The sequence below is a fragment of the Nyctereutes procyonoides genome, unplaced genomic scaffold (assembly GCF_905146905.1).
Source record: "Nyctereutes procyonoides isolate TBG_1078 unplaced genomic scaffold, NYPRO_anot_genome, whole genome shotgun sequence".
Lineage (NCBI taxonomy): Eukaryota > Metazoa > Chordata > Mammalia > Carnivora > Canidae > Nyctereutes > Nyctereutes procyonoides.
In genome coordinates this window covers 68,144,193-68,163,718 of record NW_026575142.1, presented here as the reverse complement: position 1 = coordinate 68,163,718, position 19,526 = coordinate 68,144,193, and the positions used below count along the sequence as shown (strand labels likewise).

The following is a 19,526-nucleotide window of genomic DNA, read 5'->3' as shown; positions in this document are numbered from 1 at the left end:
TACATTTTTTTTAAGATTTATTTATTTGAGAGAGAGCAAGAGCATGCAAGCAGGGGAGGAGTGGGAGGCATAGGGAGTGGGAGAAAGAATCCCAAGCAGACTCTGCGCTGAGTTTAAAGCCCAACAAGGGGCTCAATCCCAGCACCCTGAGATCATGACCTGAACTGAAATCAAGAGTCCACCACTTAACTGACTGTGCCACCCAGGCGCCCCTGTGTCTATTATCTTTTAAAGACACATTACAGATAAATAATGAAGGCTATATCTGAATCATTACCATTTAAGTTCTGATTCTACATTAAAAATTGACCTTTAACTAAATCATAATTCAAGAATATTTGGAGTTTCATCTTTTTCCCTTTCTGGCAGTGTTAAGTAGGGAGAGCTCATTAAACCCTCTGTTCATCATCCTTCATTTGTGAAGTCTGTCACAATTAACCAAAGTGCTATTACTCAGAATGGAAATGGATTAAGTGAATCTGGCCACCCAGACCCCATGGCTGATGTTTGTCCCTATCCCAAAAGTAATCAAGAGCCAAGCAGGCCTGAAGCAGAGTACAGTGTTTAGGTCCGTGGTCTCTGGAGTCAGATTGCCTGGTGTGAATCCTGCTTTGTCCACTTACAGGCTGTGTTGTTGTGTAAGTCACCTCCCATCTGTGTTACCTCAACTTCCTATTCACAAAATGGAGACAACAGCACCAATTTTGTAAAGCTATCATGAGAATTTAAAAAGATCTTGCACAGGGCGCCTGGGTGGCTCAGTCACTTAAGCCTCTGACTCATGATTTTGGCCCAGGTCATGATATCAGGGTCGTGGGATCAAACCCCACCTCCAGCTCTGAGCTGAGAGCCAAATCTACTTGTACCTCTTCTTCTGTCCCTCCCCCTGCTCATTCATTCTCTCTCTCTCCCTCCTGCTATCTCTAAAATAAGCAAATGAATAAAATCTTTTAAAAGAGAGAGCGAGAATCTACACAACGTACTTAAACAAGGGAAGGTAGAAAATAAGAACTCAGTAAATATTAGCTCTCATGGTCTTTAAGTATATGAGTTTGTTTTACAACCATTTTCACGACATTTGAATTATTTCCAAGTCTAATTGCAAAAGTCAGTACATTTGTCATTTCAGATTTTCTTCAACTATAGGAGGGATGGTAACTAAATCAGCCTTAATATTTTAATTCTCACATGGTAATTGTTCTCTTTCCTTTCATATAACATTATTTCTTTAAATCTTAAACTACGAACAGAAAAATCAAATTCTCTTGAAAAGAGCACACAGAGGGTACCTGGGTGGCTCAGTCAGTTAAACCTCTTCCTTTGGCCCAGGTCATGATCTGCATCAGGCTCCCTGCTCTATGGGTAGAGCCTGCTTCACCCTCTCCCACTCCCTCTGCTTGTGCTCCCTCTGTCTCTCTCTGTCAAATAAACAAATAAATACATAAATCCTAAAAACAAAAAACAAAAAACAAACAAACAAAAAAAAAACGAACACACGAAACTATTAAGCCTGCAAGCCAATTCCGAATTTTCTATTATTTTGAATATGGGGAAAGAGATGTGTGTAATCCAACCATATTTTACTGCTATGCTCTGTGTATGTGTATATTTTAAGAAAAGTAGAAACAATGAAGTGTGATTTTGATAGATCATCTATTTGACATTTTGATGCATATACTTCTACTTTGTACTTTTAACATTTATATTTATCATGTCTTCCAACTGCAATTCCTGAAATTTAGGAGTAAAAAATACCCTTTGTTACCAAAGTCTTTAGTTCATTTCCTGTGTATTTCAGATCTTCAGGGACTCCACATATTGCCTCAGACAGTTGACTGGTCATCTTTTCCTCCTCAACAATATCTCTTGACTCTTGGGTTCAAAAACAAAGAAGATGGGAAATTTTTGGAAAAACTATCAAGTAGGAAACTCCCTACATTTACAGGTAAATCACCTGGACTTATTATTATCCTTCAATGCTGTTATAAGGCAGGAATTCATCACAAGACCTAGCATATAGTAGGGGTAGGCCCCCCAAAACTGCTTTTCAGGTTGTAATTAACTCCTTCCAATCTTCTTCGTGGGTTAGTTAGCAATACCTTGGATTCAGGTTCCCCCAAGACCAACGCAGTTCTAGTGTCCACCTCCCTCACTCCAACCCTCTCACCCCAACCTGGCGATCTCCAATACCTAAGCAAAGGGCACTTAAAGAATACAAGTTTTTGCCATCATCAGTTAACAAATTAGAAGAAAATTATCCAAAATACTTATGTGAAATCAAAAATATAGCCAATGACAGCATTAAATCACTTGGATCATCTGCTGTTACATTGATATTTGTTCCACTCTTTGGTTATGTAATTAACCAAGAGCTTCGGTCTCCTTAAGAGTTATTACAGTTAAATGGCATTCAATTATTCTGTTGAAACTTCCCAAAATCAAGAAAATATTCACATGGAGCCGAAGTCTCAGATTTGTGGGCAAAATTCACGACCGGGTTGAATTTATTCCTTCAGCTCTACCCACATAATTAAGGATTTGTGTTTTGTCTGGCACTTTATCCTCTGAGGCTTATCTCAACTTCAAGCTACATTCAAAGTCAATGGGATCTGCACACTTGAATAATACCTGGGAGGAACAAGACAACAATCAGACACATTGATGACAACATTTTTTCACAAGTCAGGAAAAACATACTCTGCAGAGAGAGATGAATTGTTATAGGCTGTCTCTTAGATCTCTCAATCAGGAAACACAACAAAATGAATAAATGATAGTCTCTAAAGGGCAGTGTCTCCTCTGCCTTTCTCCTCATAGATCTTTCATTGTTATGCATGTGGTCTAGGGATGGTGCTGGTTTCTACACTAAAGATTTCATATCTGTTAACATTGAAATACCTGTTTATAGCTTGCTAAAGAAAGCATTTTGAAATGGAAGTCTGGAAAAAGTAGTATAAAAGTTTATTGTTACAATTTTTAGAACATAAAACTCCCTTCAGTCGGCTGACCAAAGAAGACACAGTGAGACACATGGAGACTATGGGGAAGCGAATCTTGCCAATATTGGATTTTATTAGAAGCACCCAATTGAATGTAGGTATATGAGTCTTTTATATCTGTCCAGTGCACAAATATTAGACAATTCCAGAAGTATGGAAAGTTTATGGTTAGAGAAATTGCAAGTACTGGAGGATTTTAGAAGCATTCGTGGTGAATCTCATTTGCAAAACCAGGCGAAGTTTAGCTAATGATTTCTTTTTCATACTTTAAAACATATTGCAATGCTACACTTTGCAATTTCCAGCATTTAGTAGGCTAGTAGCTCTTTAAAGAGCCTTTTCTTTGTGCCTTCCTGATATCTAATTTAAGTTTCCAGGGCATTTCTTATTTCAAATCGATAACAAAATTTTAGTAAACACAGTGTTTCCCTATTTCATATAGTGGGCTATTACACATAACTGTATTGTTACCTACACAAGAATTTGGAGTTTTCAAGCTAGTGCCTCTACACCACACTGATAAATTAGATGCTCCTCTAAGCATTGGCAATTGATCTTTGTATATCCTTAGGGTAAGTTATCTAATCCCTTTTTCAGATCCAGGGAAAATACACCCTTTCTACTTTTCAGTGTTGAAAAGTCCAAAATAAGACCTGAAGTGTGCTGTGCTGTTTTACAAAATTTAAGCCATTATACTGAAAGTACATAAGGGGAACTTCTCATTAACAAGCTATAAAGGCTGCAGATTTCCCCTTTTTAAAATATTTTTCAAAAAAGATCTGTAAGCTGAAAATTTTGAAGAATTTTCTTTTTGTGGCTTTCATATTACATCATTGATTTGATGTTCTTACCTTACAAGGGGAACCAAGGGGGTCATCACAAACAGCTACTTAGCATCTGTTCAGCAGTTTATCTGCTCAATAACATTATTCAGCATTTTAGAAAAGCTATAAAACCCCTAATCTACTTGCATGATTTGTAATTCTGTGCGCTACAAATACAAAAGCACATTTTTACCGATTTTCCTACCACATAGCTCCCCCTCCATAACTGTGTTCCACTCAGTGATCTCCCCTATATTTCTATTATGAAGAAATCCACCTCCATTTTCTCACAGTTCTAGAGGCTTGAGGTCCAAGATCGTGGTGCCAGCATGGTCAGGTTCTGAAGGCATTCTTCCTGATGTGCCATCAGTCACCTTCTCTCACATAGCAGAGGGCAAGCTCTCTGATGTCTCTTCATATCAGGGCATCAGTCCCGTCATGAGGCCTCCACCCCCCTGACCTTGTCTAATCCCAAAGGCCCCATCACCATACCATCCCACTGAGGGTTAGCGCTTCAATCTGTGAATTTGGGGTGGACACGAACATTCAGTTTACGGCAACCTCATTGGCTCTACTACCATCTTTAGGTCCCATTCTCCAATTTACCCTCTATCATAACCTCCATCTCCAACCTCCCCATGTTGACTAGAGATCCACATGTATCATCCTTGTCGTCATCAGACCCTTGCAAGTAGTAGAATCTTTGATAACAAGAACCATCACCAGAGAGCATTATTTTACCTCATTGGTTCCTGGTTAGCCTAGCAGAGCCAGAGAACTGGAAGTTGTGGAAGTGGTTTGTCTGTGCCCTGGCTCTTCGGGGCCATACCTGCCATGCCTTGTTACTTGCCAGGGCACTGACCACATTACCTCTTGCCACCTTATATCTCAGTGTGTTGGGTATGCAGGTTGATCCTACCCAGGTGTCATGTACCTTTGAAATGTTCTTAATTCATTTTCTTTTCATCTTTCAGAGGGCATTCTAGTCACTTAGAAATTGGTGTATATGTGTATCTTTATGTGTCTGTAAAGGAGATTTAAAAACCATAACTAAGATTCTTGGCATCTAATTAAGAACTCAATCTTCTTCAAAATGAGTCAATACCACTTCACTAAGTGCAAGGAATTTTATCAACATTCCTATGTTAGCTTCTATGGGAAATAGAAGATTTTGGAAGATTATCTCAAAGAGCTTAATGGAACCGAAGCAAGTGAGCCAGGAGGTCCCCAGGGACCACAAGTGTATCCAAATACTGGCCTCTAGGTTTTTTATTATATGCCCAACCACAGCTTCATAAAGCAGGACTGAATAAAATTGGCTGCAAAGGTAACCTAGCTTAATGAAGCAAGTAATGAGTTGGTGAGTAGAAATTATTCCTATATGGTACCATTAACTGTGACCCAAGAAGCACTCAACAGTGTTTTTAAGATTCCCTGAAGTGTGTTTTTTCTTGTCACATAGCAAATGTGGTCCACTTGAATGTTTAGGTATTGCATTGTTCTTATTGCTGGTTACCTCACTTGCGACCCCTACAGATGAAGACTTTTGTCCATGATTGTGCTCTGTGTAGCTCTAAGGCAAGTCATTTAACCTCCGAACTATGTTTTTTCTCATTTATTAAATAAGCTGATAACTGCCAGGCCCACTTCACAGAGTTGTCGTGAGGTCCAAAGAACATAATCCATGTTGAAGCACTTTGTCAAGCATTTACAAATTCATAAGTTTTATTTCTTTATATCGGTTTTAGATTGCTTTGACAAAAAGACGGTTTTATAGACATTTTTTTTTCTTGATACAAGTGTGTACTCTGAAATTATATATTCTTCTAAAATGAAGATTATACAAGTATTCTATGGATTTCTAATTTTTTTTCCTTAGATCACTAATGTGCTCAAATCCTCTCACTAAGGCAGGATTAGAGGTGTCCTCTCCAGCCATAGGGTAGGTCTACTAAGCACAGTAGGCCTTCCCAGGGAACATGAATTTTCACCTCTTGCCATGAGATGGTAGAAGGAGACAAGGGCATCCATGGTGTAAGGGAGGTTTCCGTGTGTCAGGCAGTGATTGTCCTTCCACTTTGATCCCAGGTTCTTTATCTTGATAGACCCCTTTCCTAGGCATACAACAATAACAAGAATGATTCTGACACAGTAAGAGCTACCACCTAAAATATTCTATCAACCTTCCTACCTGGTGCCTTCTAATCCCACTGAACATCAATCCCATTCAACCAGTAGCTCTGCTCTAATGGTATTTTTTCTTCTCTGGATCCTTGTTCTAATTATTTCGTGTGCTACCGGATGCCTCTGTGCTTTTCCATTCATTAACTTTATTGGCTGCTGTCAGTTTCAAACCTTATGTACTGTGCTTCCTGGGCTAAATGTTAAAGAGTTAAATTAATAAAATCTCTTGCCATGCATGAAGCCTTCTTCACAGGCTGACTTGCCAAAAAAAATGACCTAACCATGTTTTTAATACCTCATTAATTTTACTTTTAATTTCCTCTAAGTGAAGCATAAAAAATGTTTACATATACACATTTGAAATGAACGGTAATAGGCGTTTTTCTATCCCTTTTTGGCAATTAATGTTTCTATATGTATGTCAAATGGAAATATATTCCAAATACTGGGGCTCTGCTTTCTGGTGGTGGTACATGGTGCCACTCATTTGCCAAACATTGAACCATACTTGCTATTAAATCTAGGCAATTCTCTGACTGAAGCTTTCATTTGAGCTTACTATTTACCTAACCTTCATTGTACCTGTGTGAGGTTTTAGCTTCAATCCTGGCCATTATATTACACTCTCTCCAGCAGCTAAGGACCCCCTTGATCACTCCTGAAGTCTCAGAGGGAGCGCTACTTCTCCTTTAGATTTAGCCCTCGGTAACATTAGATGGTTAAGGTAATTCCTCCATGTTTCATTGTTTTCTTAAAGCAACAGCATTAAAACAGTTCTCTTGGCGTTAGATATCAGTTTGTAGTTTCTTTTTCCTTTGTCCCTCGAAAGCCCCCATCTTGTATAGGTAAAATATTAATCTATAGTTTCCTGAGAACCAAAACTGCATTGGCTTTGAGGAGAGGAGGAGGGGAGCTTACTATTAGCAGTCATCTATGTTCTGTCCCTAGAATCCGATTTGTATGGAGCACTTCCTGTTTTGTTATACATCCAACAATCAAGCTAACAAAGCCCCACTGCCTTCCACTATTTTCATTTTCCTGATGTTTTGGAAAATTACACTGATAGATTATGTTCCCGAGCAGACTGCTGTTGTTTCTGCTCTTTGGAGTTGAGTCACTACACCACTTTCCTACAACGAGCCCCATTGTTTATTTTAAAGAAGAACAAAGAAAGCAATTTTTCTTCAGAAAGAAAACGGTTTCTCCTGCAACTTGCTTTCCTTTATTTGACAGTGTCCCATTGTTTAGCTGCATGTTTAAACTAAATGGCTAGGCTAGCTATTTTGTCAAGTCAGAGACGGGATCTCAAATCCACAATTTGCAATTGTGGCTCCTATAGGTTTATAGGTTTTCAGATAAATGATTAATCAGAAAGAACAAATTAGTAGGGATAGAGGGACATTAGTCAAGTGGCATAGATAGGTGTTGGGAAGACATACAGCAGGTACAATGGAATGGTGCTCAACCTTCCTGTACTGCCAAAATTCTAGAAAAATGCCGACTTCTAGAGGTCAGTGTCTATCAAAATACGAGTATGACATTTCAGAAGGAACTGGTTTGCAAATTCAAGTTGAAATTCAGATGTTCTTTAATAATACTAGTTTCTAGTAATTTTTCTCTTTAGAAGGGGTTCTCCTTGAAGGAGAAAAAAAATCGCATCTGCCTTCTCTAATGTCTGGGAAGAAAAATCTGTTTTAGAAGCATACACAAACTAAAATAGTCCTTGTTCAGATACTAGGCTTTAAGATGGTGCTTTGTTCAACTCCCATTGGAGATATTTGAAAAATGGCAGGGGGCACCTAGCTAAAATTCATGTTTCTAGGGCCACATATCAAGAGATACATGATTTTCCAAGTAAGGCCCAGGAAACCTCATGATTTTGATGGAGATGGTCCAGGAGCAACCCTGTCATAAAGGAACACTGGTCATCCAGACTTTCTCTTCCGAGCACCAGGATGCAGAATGCAATTGCCCAATTAAATCCTCCTGTGACTTCCCACTTCTTATCACCCTACAAACACAGCAGAAACCCAAAGCTTTTCTAATAACCCTTAGATATCCTTTATGCCCCCTTTTCTTAATATAAGTGAGAATTTTATGATAAACTTTATTTCTCCTATCAGGCACTACCATTTGTATTAAAATTTTTAGGGAAGGTAACGTCTCCCCTTTTATGGCTGGCAGTAGCAAACACATAGGTGGGCCACCTTATTAAAAATATGCCCCATTTTAAGAAAGCCCCAAATACCATGGCAGGTGGTGGTCCCTATAAATGTGCACAACAGCCTATTTCAAGATGGATTGTATCAGTTGTTGAGATGGTCCGGGGAGCCAGAATAAAGTGCTATGTGTGACACCACAAGGAGGGGAACCAGAGCCCAAGGCCATCCAGTGAGAACTGAAGATAAAACCAGAGCTGGATGGGATCCCTGGGTGGCGCAGCAGTTTGGCGCCTGCCTTTGGCCCAGGGCGCGATCCTGGAGACCCGGGATCGGATCCCACGTCGGGCTCCCGGTGCATGGAGCCTGCTTCTCCCTCTGCCTGTGTCTCAGCCTCTCTCTCTCTCTCTGTGTGACTATCATAAAATAAAAATAAAAATAAAAAAAGCAGAGCTGGAGATTTAACGAAAGCCATTGAGGTAGACAGGATTCAACTTGCACAACATTTTTCAAGGTTCAACTTGCATAACAAATATTCTTTTATAGAAACAAGATAGTAGGCAACTCTTAGCTCCTACGATGCTTTGGTGACATAAAGTCCCCCTCTGTAAACGAGCACAGTTTTGTGGTGTCCCCGTGGGAGAATGGAAGGCATGTTCAATGTCAGCCCCCTCTTTTCCCCTCAGCCTAGGCTCCTTATCCGGGGCCACCTGCAAATCCTCCTGAACAGTCTTGCAAAGCCTTCTCTTTTGTATTCATTCACCTGTTTGAAGGGAGGGTACAGACGATTTTCTAAAATAATGGAAAGAAACATTTATTTGTTCTAGGTACCCAATGCTTCAAAGAATGTAAATATATTACAATACTCCCTGCCTTCCGTCCCCAGGGAGAGGTCTATTTCTGTAACTTTTGTTCTAAAACACTTCCTTTTACTGGGAGACTAGGGGAGTTTCCACGGGTGCTCAGGTGTGATGGAGAAGTTGCAATATGCCAGCCTCCTCAGCCAGCTGCAGAGAGTAAAGGAGCAGTCCCAGGTGATCAATCAAGCAATGGCAGAGCTAGCAACCGTTCCGTATCTACAGGACGTCAGTCAACAGGAGGCAGAATTGGTAAGTGTTCTTTGTTTAGGGCTTTCACAGGCCCTGGGCTAACAGAAGAGTGATATGTTCTGAAAAGAAAAAAATTGCGAGAATCAATGTAGTCTGAGGGCAAACTGCCCAACCCTCCTGAGGCATTTTAATAAAGAAACTGGAAAATGTAGAAAGAGGTTTCTGTCTTTTATTGGCTCTCATCAACTAGCTTCCGTTTTTATAGCAAGAACTTTGTGATGTGTAAAAACATGGAGAAGGGCTGATTATTCATATCGTGGATCAGGCTTTTTGTTTTAAATAAAGTGTAATTATAATAAATTATTTCTTAAACTCCGAGATATGTTAATATGTAATTTTCTTGTAAGGGAAAGTAAGAGGACAGGAATAATTGCTATATAAAAACCAACCCTACAAAATAGTCTTTGTAGTTTTCTTATTCACTTCTAGTGTCATGTGTATGTTGGCAGTGCCAACACACACGCATATCCTGGTACTTTTTTTCTTTTTAAAGGTTTATTTATTTGAGAGAGAGAGAGCACAAGCAGGACTAGGGGCAGAAGGAGAGGGAGAGAGAGAATCCTCAAGCAGCCTCCCCTCGGAGCATAGAGCCTGGGTGCTCCTTTGCAGGACCCTGAGATCTTGACCTGAGCCAAAATCAAGAGTCAGATGCTTCACCGGCTGAGCCACCGAGCGCCCCACACTGATACATTTAGATAAAACAGTTGTTTCACAGGAGGGGAAAACATGGTCAAATATGACTTTTTAAAACTAAATTAACCAATTAACTCAGAAAACACAGAGCTAGTCAAAAATTAGTTGATGGTGGGATGCCTGAGTGGCTCAGTGGTTGAGCATCTGCCTTTGGGTCAGGGCTTGATCCCGGGCTCCCTGCATGGAGCCTGCTTCTCCCTCTGCCTGTCTCTCTCTCTCTCTCTCTCTCTCTCTCTCTCTCTCTCTCTCTCTCTCTCTCTCTCGACTCTCACGAGTAAATAAATAATTAAAATAAAATAATAAAAAAATAGTTGAAGGAATACCTCAGAAACAATCTTCAAACAGATGTGTATATCGTAAGCATAATTAATATTAGAAATGATGGCTCCTCATTTGTAAAACTCTTGCTAACCAGGGTGGGGAGCCATTCGAGGAAAGGTAAAATTTACTGTATATGGAGATGCTAATGTGTTGTAGGGACGGGCTCTTTACTTTGAGGTTTTAATTGAAGGTAGCGAAAACTAATTATAGACCTGAATTGAATTCCCGTAGCAAGGATGAGAACAGCCCAAACTGATCACCTGTAATTTTCAGATAACTAAAGCAACCCTCCCTCTTTGAGCTCTTAAAGTTGTAACAAATTAATCCATCAAGACACGAACTGCCAACATTTATAATGTTCATCTGACCCTGTAAAAGGGTATTAAATAAATACTGATATTCAAAGTAAGTACATAAAATGGTCTGAGTAGCCCCCTAATAAAACTATACGTACTAAAAAAAAAAAAAAACTGTGGAGTGAAGCAAAGTCTATTAATCAAGGAATTACTAAGTCAAAACTGGCAATAATACTTTCTAAAGCGTTATGGTTGTGTGTAGCGGAACACCTTCTAAAAGGCTAAGTGTTTATCCTACCACTCATAAGACATTCAGGAGTGCGGTAAGTATGGAGTTTCCAAAGTGCATATTATAGCCAATTTTAGATGATTAATGCTCCTCTGAGATAAGAGGAAGCAAAGAAAATGTTAATTTAAGAAGCTGGCAGTGTTGATCCTGTCTTCCTGAAAAGCACATTGAAGACTTAAATGAAAAATACAGGGGAGTTTCCTGCACTTAGGTTTTCTTAACCACATATCTGTAGCTTTTTCCTTTTTTTTCTGTAAATACTTGTATTTCTAAATATAGACAAAGAGCATCAAACTAGCATCACTGACATCTCTTACTCACATGTTAGTGCAATATCCCCCTCTCTGAAACCTTGGAAAACAGGATTTCATGGGATATTTTCATAATTTACATGCCTACTAAAAAAATGATGTATATGGATATGTATGTATAGGCCAAATATTTAAAAATCATGTATCTTGCAAGATCTCATCACCTTAGGTAACAGATTTTATTACTCTGCAACTTCCAAGCATAGGTTAACCTAGAAAATAAATCCTAGTAATATCTTTTATGGTGCTACATAAACAGGGACTGCTCGACAGAAGAGTTTTGAGTGACTCAACTCTCTTCCCTCCTGCTTAAGCTCTGAAATATCTCAAGTAGAGCGAGATTATCTAAGAGTTCATACTCTGATGCCACAGTGAACTGAACTGGCATTTGTTCTTTTTTAGAGAACTTTCTTTTTTAGCTTTGAATGTCACATGGCTTGATGCAGCTTCATTACTTCGCAGCCACACATGCAGCATGTGTATAGGTCTGTTTTAAATTGGAATATGGCAGTTTTGGGCAAAGGGTGGAATCTTCTAAACTTGTCTTTGAAAAAGGCAACTTGGTTATTTTGAAATTTTAGAAAACAAAAGGATAGTAAAAGAACTTAAATGAGCTACATCCTTTAAACGGCAATAAAACAGTGCAATTTTAGTATTGTCCTGGGGTGAGCTTTTGCACGATGCCTAGAATTATGATACATTAGCCTCAGGAGAAAATACTAAAATGTGCTCATGTACTACATGCCATTTCCTGAGAGAATTAACTACTGCCTTCATTCTTTACAATCCAAATCTGTTTTTTTTTTTTTACAAAACATCAACACTTACTACATTAAAATCTATATGTTTCCCACAAATTTTCAAGAAGACTCCTCGTTGTTACAATATTTTATATCTGCAATAATACTTGGTAATGACTGAAGCAAAGACGAGGTGGCAGTGTTCATTGTCGGAAAGATGAGTAATAAAATCATCAGCGTACAAATGATTTTTTAATTAGGTTTTAATCTGTGTATTTAGAGAAGTTATTTCTGTGTGAATTCCACACTGATAATTTTTATCTTGGTGCCACAGCTGCAGTCACTAATGGCAGATGCCATGGACACCCTTGAAGGAAGAAGAAACGATAAAGAACGTGTGTGGAATACAATCCAAAAGGTAAAACTTTCAGCTAAAAGAAAAAGATATATTATTCTCAAAGAAAATGTCCATCTTGGGTCAAATCTGTTTGGAAGATAAAAAGAAAAGAAAGCTCTCCAGGTTGTTTTACTGTTTGTTTTCTTTTTTAAATAAATGCAGCTATCTCCCTGGAAGTGTAACCAAAATCAAAAAGGATTTATATAATGTTTCCTCTGGTCTCCTTCTCCAAAAGATTATAGTCATATGCTCTCATCAGTCTTCTTATGTTCATTTTCATATTCTATTTTCATTATCTGCTTCTTCATTATTCGTTATTATAGATTCTTGTAAAGCTCCTTTATTTGTATTTTAGCCTCCCCCCCCCCCCCAGCACTTGCCCCACTTGAGGAACAATGGCTACATTTCAGGGAACTACAAAGAAACTAGCACATGGATGTTTGGGGTGAAGAAGTAACATACCAGTTGTTAGAAGTAGGAGAACATCTCTTGGTTGGCTACCTGAGTTAAAACAAGCAAAGAGATGCACCTCGCACTGGGTACTCAGAAGACTCATGTGATGCTACAGAGCCCTCTGACAACGTAGGAGGGAAACATGTTGAGTCTCCAGGCCAGTAAATTTAATAAATTCTAGTCAATCTACTCCCCATTCAGTGTCCTCCAATCACTGTTAAGAACCCATAAAGGGAGGACTGCTGTCCAATATGAGAAAAGCAAACCAAAGAAGCCACCAGTTTAAGAGGTAACAATCAGAGAGAAAATGAGTGGGAACTATCAGACGGAGACAGAACATGAGAGACTCCTAACTCTGGGAAACGAACAAGGGGTGGTGGAAAGGGAGGTGAGCGGGGGGATGGGGTGACTGGGTGACGGGCACGGAGGGGGGCACTTGACAGGAAGAGCACTGGGTGTTATGCTATATGTTGAACTCCAATTAAAAATATATCCAAAAAAAAAAAAGAGGTAAAAATCAGCCATGATGGATTCTAGTGCATCTGAGGAAATGGCTGTCTTTTATAATCAGTTCAGAGGCTCTACGGTAAATGAATAGAACAGAAATTAACTGAACTCAGCAAATATTTGTTGAATATCTACTGTGCTGAAAAGAACACTGGGTGTTCAGGACATTGTGCTGGACAATACAAACACAGCCCCTACCTGTACAGGCCTTACCATCAAGGAAAGAAGACAGGGATACAGCTACAAGTTCACTGAATATTATGGTGAGAAACTAGACATGCAATAATCTGTAGAAACAAATAGGGGAATATAATCTGGTCTGGGAGGTCAGAAGAGCCATCTCTAAGGAGTACCTGGGTGACTCAGTAGGTTAAGCATCTACCTTTGGCTCAGGTCATCATCCCAGGATCCTGGGATTGAGCCCAGCAGTAGGCTACTCAGCAGGGTAGCCTTTGCCCCTCCCCCCATTCACGCTTGTGTGCACACTCTCTCTCAAATAAATAAATAATCTTAAAATTAAAAAAAATAAAAGCCATCTCTGAGAAAGTGATATTAATACAATTCAAGGATATGTAGTAGTTATCCAGGTGAAAACAGGGATTTCTGCAAAGAGGGAAGCGTTTGTGCCAAGAGTGCAAAGGAAGCACAGCAAATTAAAAAACTGATAAAGGGGGGAAAAAAACTAATGAAGGAGCAAGGAACATATTTTAAAATAAAGTGCAGAAGCAGAAGGCAAATCACAGAGAGACTTATAAATTATGTTAAGGATTTGGAATGTTTCAGAAAGTATTTATCTGGAAAATATTCTCGATACATCTCTAGGGCGACAGTGGGAGAACAGATTGAGGAGCTACGGAAACGTGGGGAGGTCAGTTATAAGGCGGTGGCTTGATTATGGTGGTGGGTGTACAGATGGAAAGAAGCAGACAAATAGAAGGAATGTGCAGGAAGCCAAACCTACAGGCCTTGTTCACTGATTGCTTAAGAGAATTTAGAGAACAGAAGTTAGAATGACGCCCAGACACTGGGCTTGAGTCAGTGCACAGGGATGGGGAGAGGTTGGCTGGTGCCATTCTCTAAGGAAGAACACACTTCAAAAGTGTAGCTTTGCACTGAGAATATAAACTCAGAGTCCAGGCAGGAGACAGAAACCGCTCCAGATATTTTGGAAAGGAATTTAATATAAAGAATGGTTGAAGCTATGACACTGTTAACTAGATAACTGAAAAAGCAAAGGAGAACGATAATTTAGCACAGAAGGAGCAGTTAAAGGCAGCAGCTACCACCCATTAGAGCTGGGAAATCAGAGGAGAGACTGGAGAGAGACTGGAATTACTAAAACCTAGAAACCTGAAGCAGGGACCCTTCTGTGCACCAAAACTCAGGCCTTGCACCAAGAAGCACTATTATCTCCGAGCTTGGAGGAGGAACCCTAAAGGGTTGAGATTCGGACTTCTGAAGAGGGGGTACTTACTCACTGGAGCTGAAGGGAGGGAGGGAGGGGGGCAGGAGCAGGGAAGGAATTGTAATGGAGGTACCTGCAACTTTTGGAAAAACGAGATTCAATCACTGCTACAGAAAAGAGCATGACCTTCTGGAGCAAAGAAGCCTTGCCGAAGAGATGCTCACAGGAAGCCCAAGCAGACAGGAAGCAGCAAGTCCCTCCTTTCTGCTTTGGCATTGCGATGCTCCTCTAACACCTCCTATTGACAGAGACCAACAGCTAGCAAAACAGAAGTGGGATCTGCAGAGTTCCAGGCCCCAGCATCACAGAGCTGATCCTAGAAGGGTGGGTCTGGAGTTAAGGGACTATAGGCTAATAACTGGCACAAAAGAGCATTGAACTTAGGGTGCTGGCAAGACGTCCAAAGGGAAGCACAGGCGGCTGGAGTTCTAGATAAAAGACTGAATAGAGAAAGATGTCTTAGTTGATGGCGAACTGGTATTAATTGAAATCATTTGAGAAGGTGAGATAGCCGAGAAAGAGCATAGAATAAGATGCAAAGAGAGCCTTTGGGAGCACATTTCAAACATAGGAAGAGAACCTTACAAAGGATACTCAGAAGAAATGGCAAGAGGAATTGAAGCTTGAGGCAAACCAAATGCAATTCTGATGAGACTCAAGCAATTATAACCACATACCTCTGTTGGCTGTAGAAATCATCTTTTAGTATAGGGTCAGCAAGCTACAGCCCACAGGCCAAAACTATCCAATCACCTATTTTTATAAACACAGTTTATGGCACACAGCCGTGTCATTCATTTACCTATCGCCTACGTCACCTTGGCTAAGTTGGTTAATTGCTACAGAGACCACGTAGCTCATAAAGCCTACAATCTTTACTGTCTGACCCTACGTAGAAAAAGTTTGCTGTGCCCTGGTTTATGGCGTTATCTATCCATCCCAGAAATATTTACATTTGTACACTACATATTTATTTATAAACCATACGTATTTATAAACCCAAGTGACAACAGAGCAACAGTTCAATTATGAAATTCCAAGGACCAGCCGAAAAGATGGAAGAGAAATTGATATTTACCTGTACCTGTTGACATCTTATAGACAACCACCAATTCCACGTCACACTAAGTGAGTTTTTGTTGTTTGCATTCATAGGAGTGCCTACCCTGTGGCTTCCCACTTTGCCCCTGTTGCAGTTCCTTATCGCCGTGTTAGAAATCACCCCAACTATAGTACTGTAGAACCGTCACCCAGTATTCTCTCTCACAATGCTGTGAGTTGACCAGACTTCACTAGGTGGTTCTTGCTCAGTGTCTCAGTGTCTCTCATGTAGTTCAATCAGGTGGCCTCTGTGCCTGGGGCTGGAGTCACCTGAAGGCGAAAATGTGCTCAGCTACAACGAGGCTCACTCTTTTGACTGACAACTGACATTAGTCAACTGAGGCAGCTGACTGGAGTGCCTCCATGGGGCCTCTCCATGCGAATTAGGCTTCAAACAGCTGGGTTCTGAAAGCAACTATTTCAAGAGAAGGGAAGTGGAAACCATCAGTCCTCTCAAAGGCTGGGCCCAGAACTTCTGCCCTATGCTACTCGGTCAGAGTGGCTGCAGACCAGTCCAGAGTCACAGGGTGGGAGGAATAGATTCCATTTCTCCAAGGAAGAGTGATATGTGCATTCAGAAAAGGAATGCAATGAGAGCATCGACCTTGGAGGCGAGCTCCACCATAGAGCTACGGATCTCTGTCCCATGCCGGAAAACACCAGCAAGCGAGCAAGAGTCAGGAGGATAGCAAAGTCAAGGCCTCTGAGTTTGGAACATGGCAAAGCAACTCTACCCAACCACGAGGTGTTGAGATAAAGACTTACTGGTGAGCAGCCAATCTTTTCAAATTAAAAGCCCCGGTAATGATCCCCACTTTCGAAATGGAAGCTCCTGAGAGGTCTTTAGGAAGAAGTGAATGGGAAGGAACAGGGTGCCAAATTTTTCCCAAGGGCTTTTAATTTGGTTAATGTGACTCTACAAAGGATGATCATATCACTTTCAGACAATTCCGGTAGCAAGTAAGTAATTTCCTTTTACTGCTACAGAGCTAATTTGCGTGTGCAGAAAAAAATAATTACAAAAACCCTAATTGTACAAGTTACACTGTGTTCTGAGCCCACTAGAAGTTGATATCAGCATCACCACCTCTGAGATCTGTTATCTGTAATAGAAACAGCTGTTGTACCTAATGAAAACACTTGAAATTTTCATCCGAAGCAGCAGAATTATAGCAGCACCTCCTAGTTCCACGTACTTAAAGGGTCTGTCGGAATTCCCATTACCTAACACAATTTCCAGGGCTCCACTCTGTTATAGGTCTATAAAAAGCCTATCAGGATGAAACCTGATTCATGAGCACTGACCTCCTGTCTACATTTTTTTTTTCTTTGAGGTTTCTCTAGGAACCCAGAAAAAGAAGGGAAAAAATTGTGGGGTTTTTTTTTCATGATTTACTGAAATCAAAATATATTCTTTACAGAGTTTTAGGAAAGTGGCTTTTGTTTTTGGTTTGGCTATGTAGAATATTCCCTTTCCAGTAATTAACTCAAGAGAGATATATGTACATTGGTTTAGCTGTACAAATGCAAAAATAAGCAGATTAAGTGTAAAAACAAAAAAAAAAGGTACATTTTCTCATGTTGGGAAATCCCAGGCCCCAGCAGAACTCTTTAACAAGGTTTAGTCCGTAACAACAACAACAAGAGCCTGAGAAAACATAACCCTTTGACTGTCCCAGAGGTCTTGTTATCACACTGCTCATTCATGCATGCATCCGACAGTTACCGGGCTTCTCCTGTGGGTCAGACATTGTTCTAGACATTGCGGATACAGCCATGAAAAAGTAGTGCCCTCATGATGTTTGTATTTCAAAGTAGGCACTAAACTACCAAAAGAAAAATGGAATATATTTTAAGTAATGAATGCCATGGCTGGAGGAAGCAGGAGAAGAACATGGAAGGTGCCCATGATTGCAACTGCACTAGCATGAATAGTCAGGCCGGGATTCACTGAGGAGACATTTGAACAAGAATCTGAAGGGAGTGCAAACCATGCAAATACCTTGGGAAAAGCATTCCAAAGTAAGGAAACAGCAAACGTTAAAACCCCGAGAGTAGAGCGTGCCTGGCATGTACACGGAGGGCTAGGGGACTGGAATAGAATGAATAAGAGTAACAGAAGATGAAGTGAGTGAGCAGAAATCACAATGCTTTGTCAAACAAATAAAGAAGAAAACCACGAAGCTGCCCTGCCGAATTGAGACTAGATTGATGGGGGCGCGACAGTAGACTCCGGGAGACCAGTTAGTAGTTTACTGCAATGATATAGGAGAGTAATTGTGATGGCTTGAACCCAAGGTTGGATGGCTTCAACCCTGAACCCAGGTGGTGGCCGTGGAGGTGAGAAGTGGTCAGATTCAGTCTTCTATCCAGAAGACTACTAAAGGCTAAAACTAAAAGAAAAAAGAAAAAAAAAAAACAAAAAACCCTAAACTAGCAATTTGGAGACCTGTGCCTGTTGCAAATTAGCTCAGAAGCCACTTTTTCTTTTTTTTTCTGGTCCTCAGTTTTTTCATCTGTAAGATATTGAACTAGAAGATTCTAGGTTCCCTCTCAGCTCTGAATGAATCTTTTGAAAGCCAGACCATCAAAATGAAGGAATAAGAGTCAACATTAACTAAGCCCTTAATATGTGCCAATACTCTCCTATATTCCCTTTATATAGACCAACTCACTAATCCTCAAATGAGATAAAATGTATAATTTTTTAAAGAGAGAAGTTCAACAGTTTACATAAAGTCACGCAGCCAGTAAGTGATGGAGCCAGGATGCGGTCTGACCCTGGAGCCTAAACTCTTTCCTGATAGAAGCCTAAGCGTTGTGCTATCTGAAAGAGCCGGACTGACCAGCACCATCTTATGTCTAGCTGAGCATTCAGGTGTGAGGCCAAATGGGGAGTTACGGTGACTTCCAACTAAAGTGATATTTGGCCATAAACTAGCACAGTTTGATTGTCTTCAGTTCTCAAAGTACACTTCTTTCAAGCTGGGCCTAAGGAGTCACTAAGGAACTTCTGGTTTAGCCTACCTCTACCGCCCACCTGTAGAGGATCCTCATCCTCTGTTCCTTAGTTTTTCATCTAAAACCAGGAGGAGTACAGAACCTAAATCTGTCAAATCCTTGACCATTAATTGAGCCCCCACTCATGAGACCTTGGGCAAGTCACAACCTTCTAAAAAACATAATGTGTTTATATCCTTACCACCTTCAGAGTCTATGATTTCATGTTACCTAGCGTTGAATCCTGAAGCCCATCAAAGCTTTATGAACTAGGCCTGAAGATAAATAGAAAAAGAAGTCTTTAGAAAAAGGAGTCTTTAAAAAAAAAAAATGTGCCAACTGTTAAGTTGGAACATTCCTATTTCTTCCCACCACAGAATCAGTTAAGAGAAACAGTTAAGCAGCACTCTGTCTGCAACTCAGAGAAAAAGTTATTTGTTCTTCCCTCACAAAGTCTAAATCTCACATTGAGAAGATCAGAATTTAATCTGATACAGCATATTGTCTTATTCCGATATGCCTCTGGATCACGGACTTGAGACTAAATGAGGAGAAATGAAATTTTGTTATTTTAACAGTAATGAGGGAAATACTCTACCATGTAATCCCGGTCCTGTGAATTTTCATGAAAAGAAATGCTACTTTAAAATTTCATCAAATATTATAATGTGCTACATC

The 19,526-nt window shown here is 40.1% G+C and overlaps 1 protein-coding gene across 1 annotated transcript in view; it reads left to right on the top strand.

Moving 5' to 3' along the window:
• SPATA16 (spermatogenesis associated 16) overlaps positions 1–19,526 on the top strand; it is a 195,259-nt gene that overhangs the window by 151,563 nt on the left and 24,170 nt on the right. The window contains exons 6-9 of the mRNA XM_055308435.1: positions 1,799–1,945; positions 2,981–3,093; positions 9,111–9,275; positions 12,260–12,343. Coding sequence (XP_055164410.1) covers positions 1,799–1,945; positions 2,981–3,093; positions 9,111–9,275; positions 12,260–12,343 — 509 coding nt within the window. The remainder of the gene's footprint in view (positions 1–1,798; positions 1,946–2,980; positions 3,094–9,110; positions 9,276–12,259; positions 12,344–19,526) is intronic.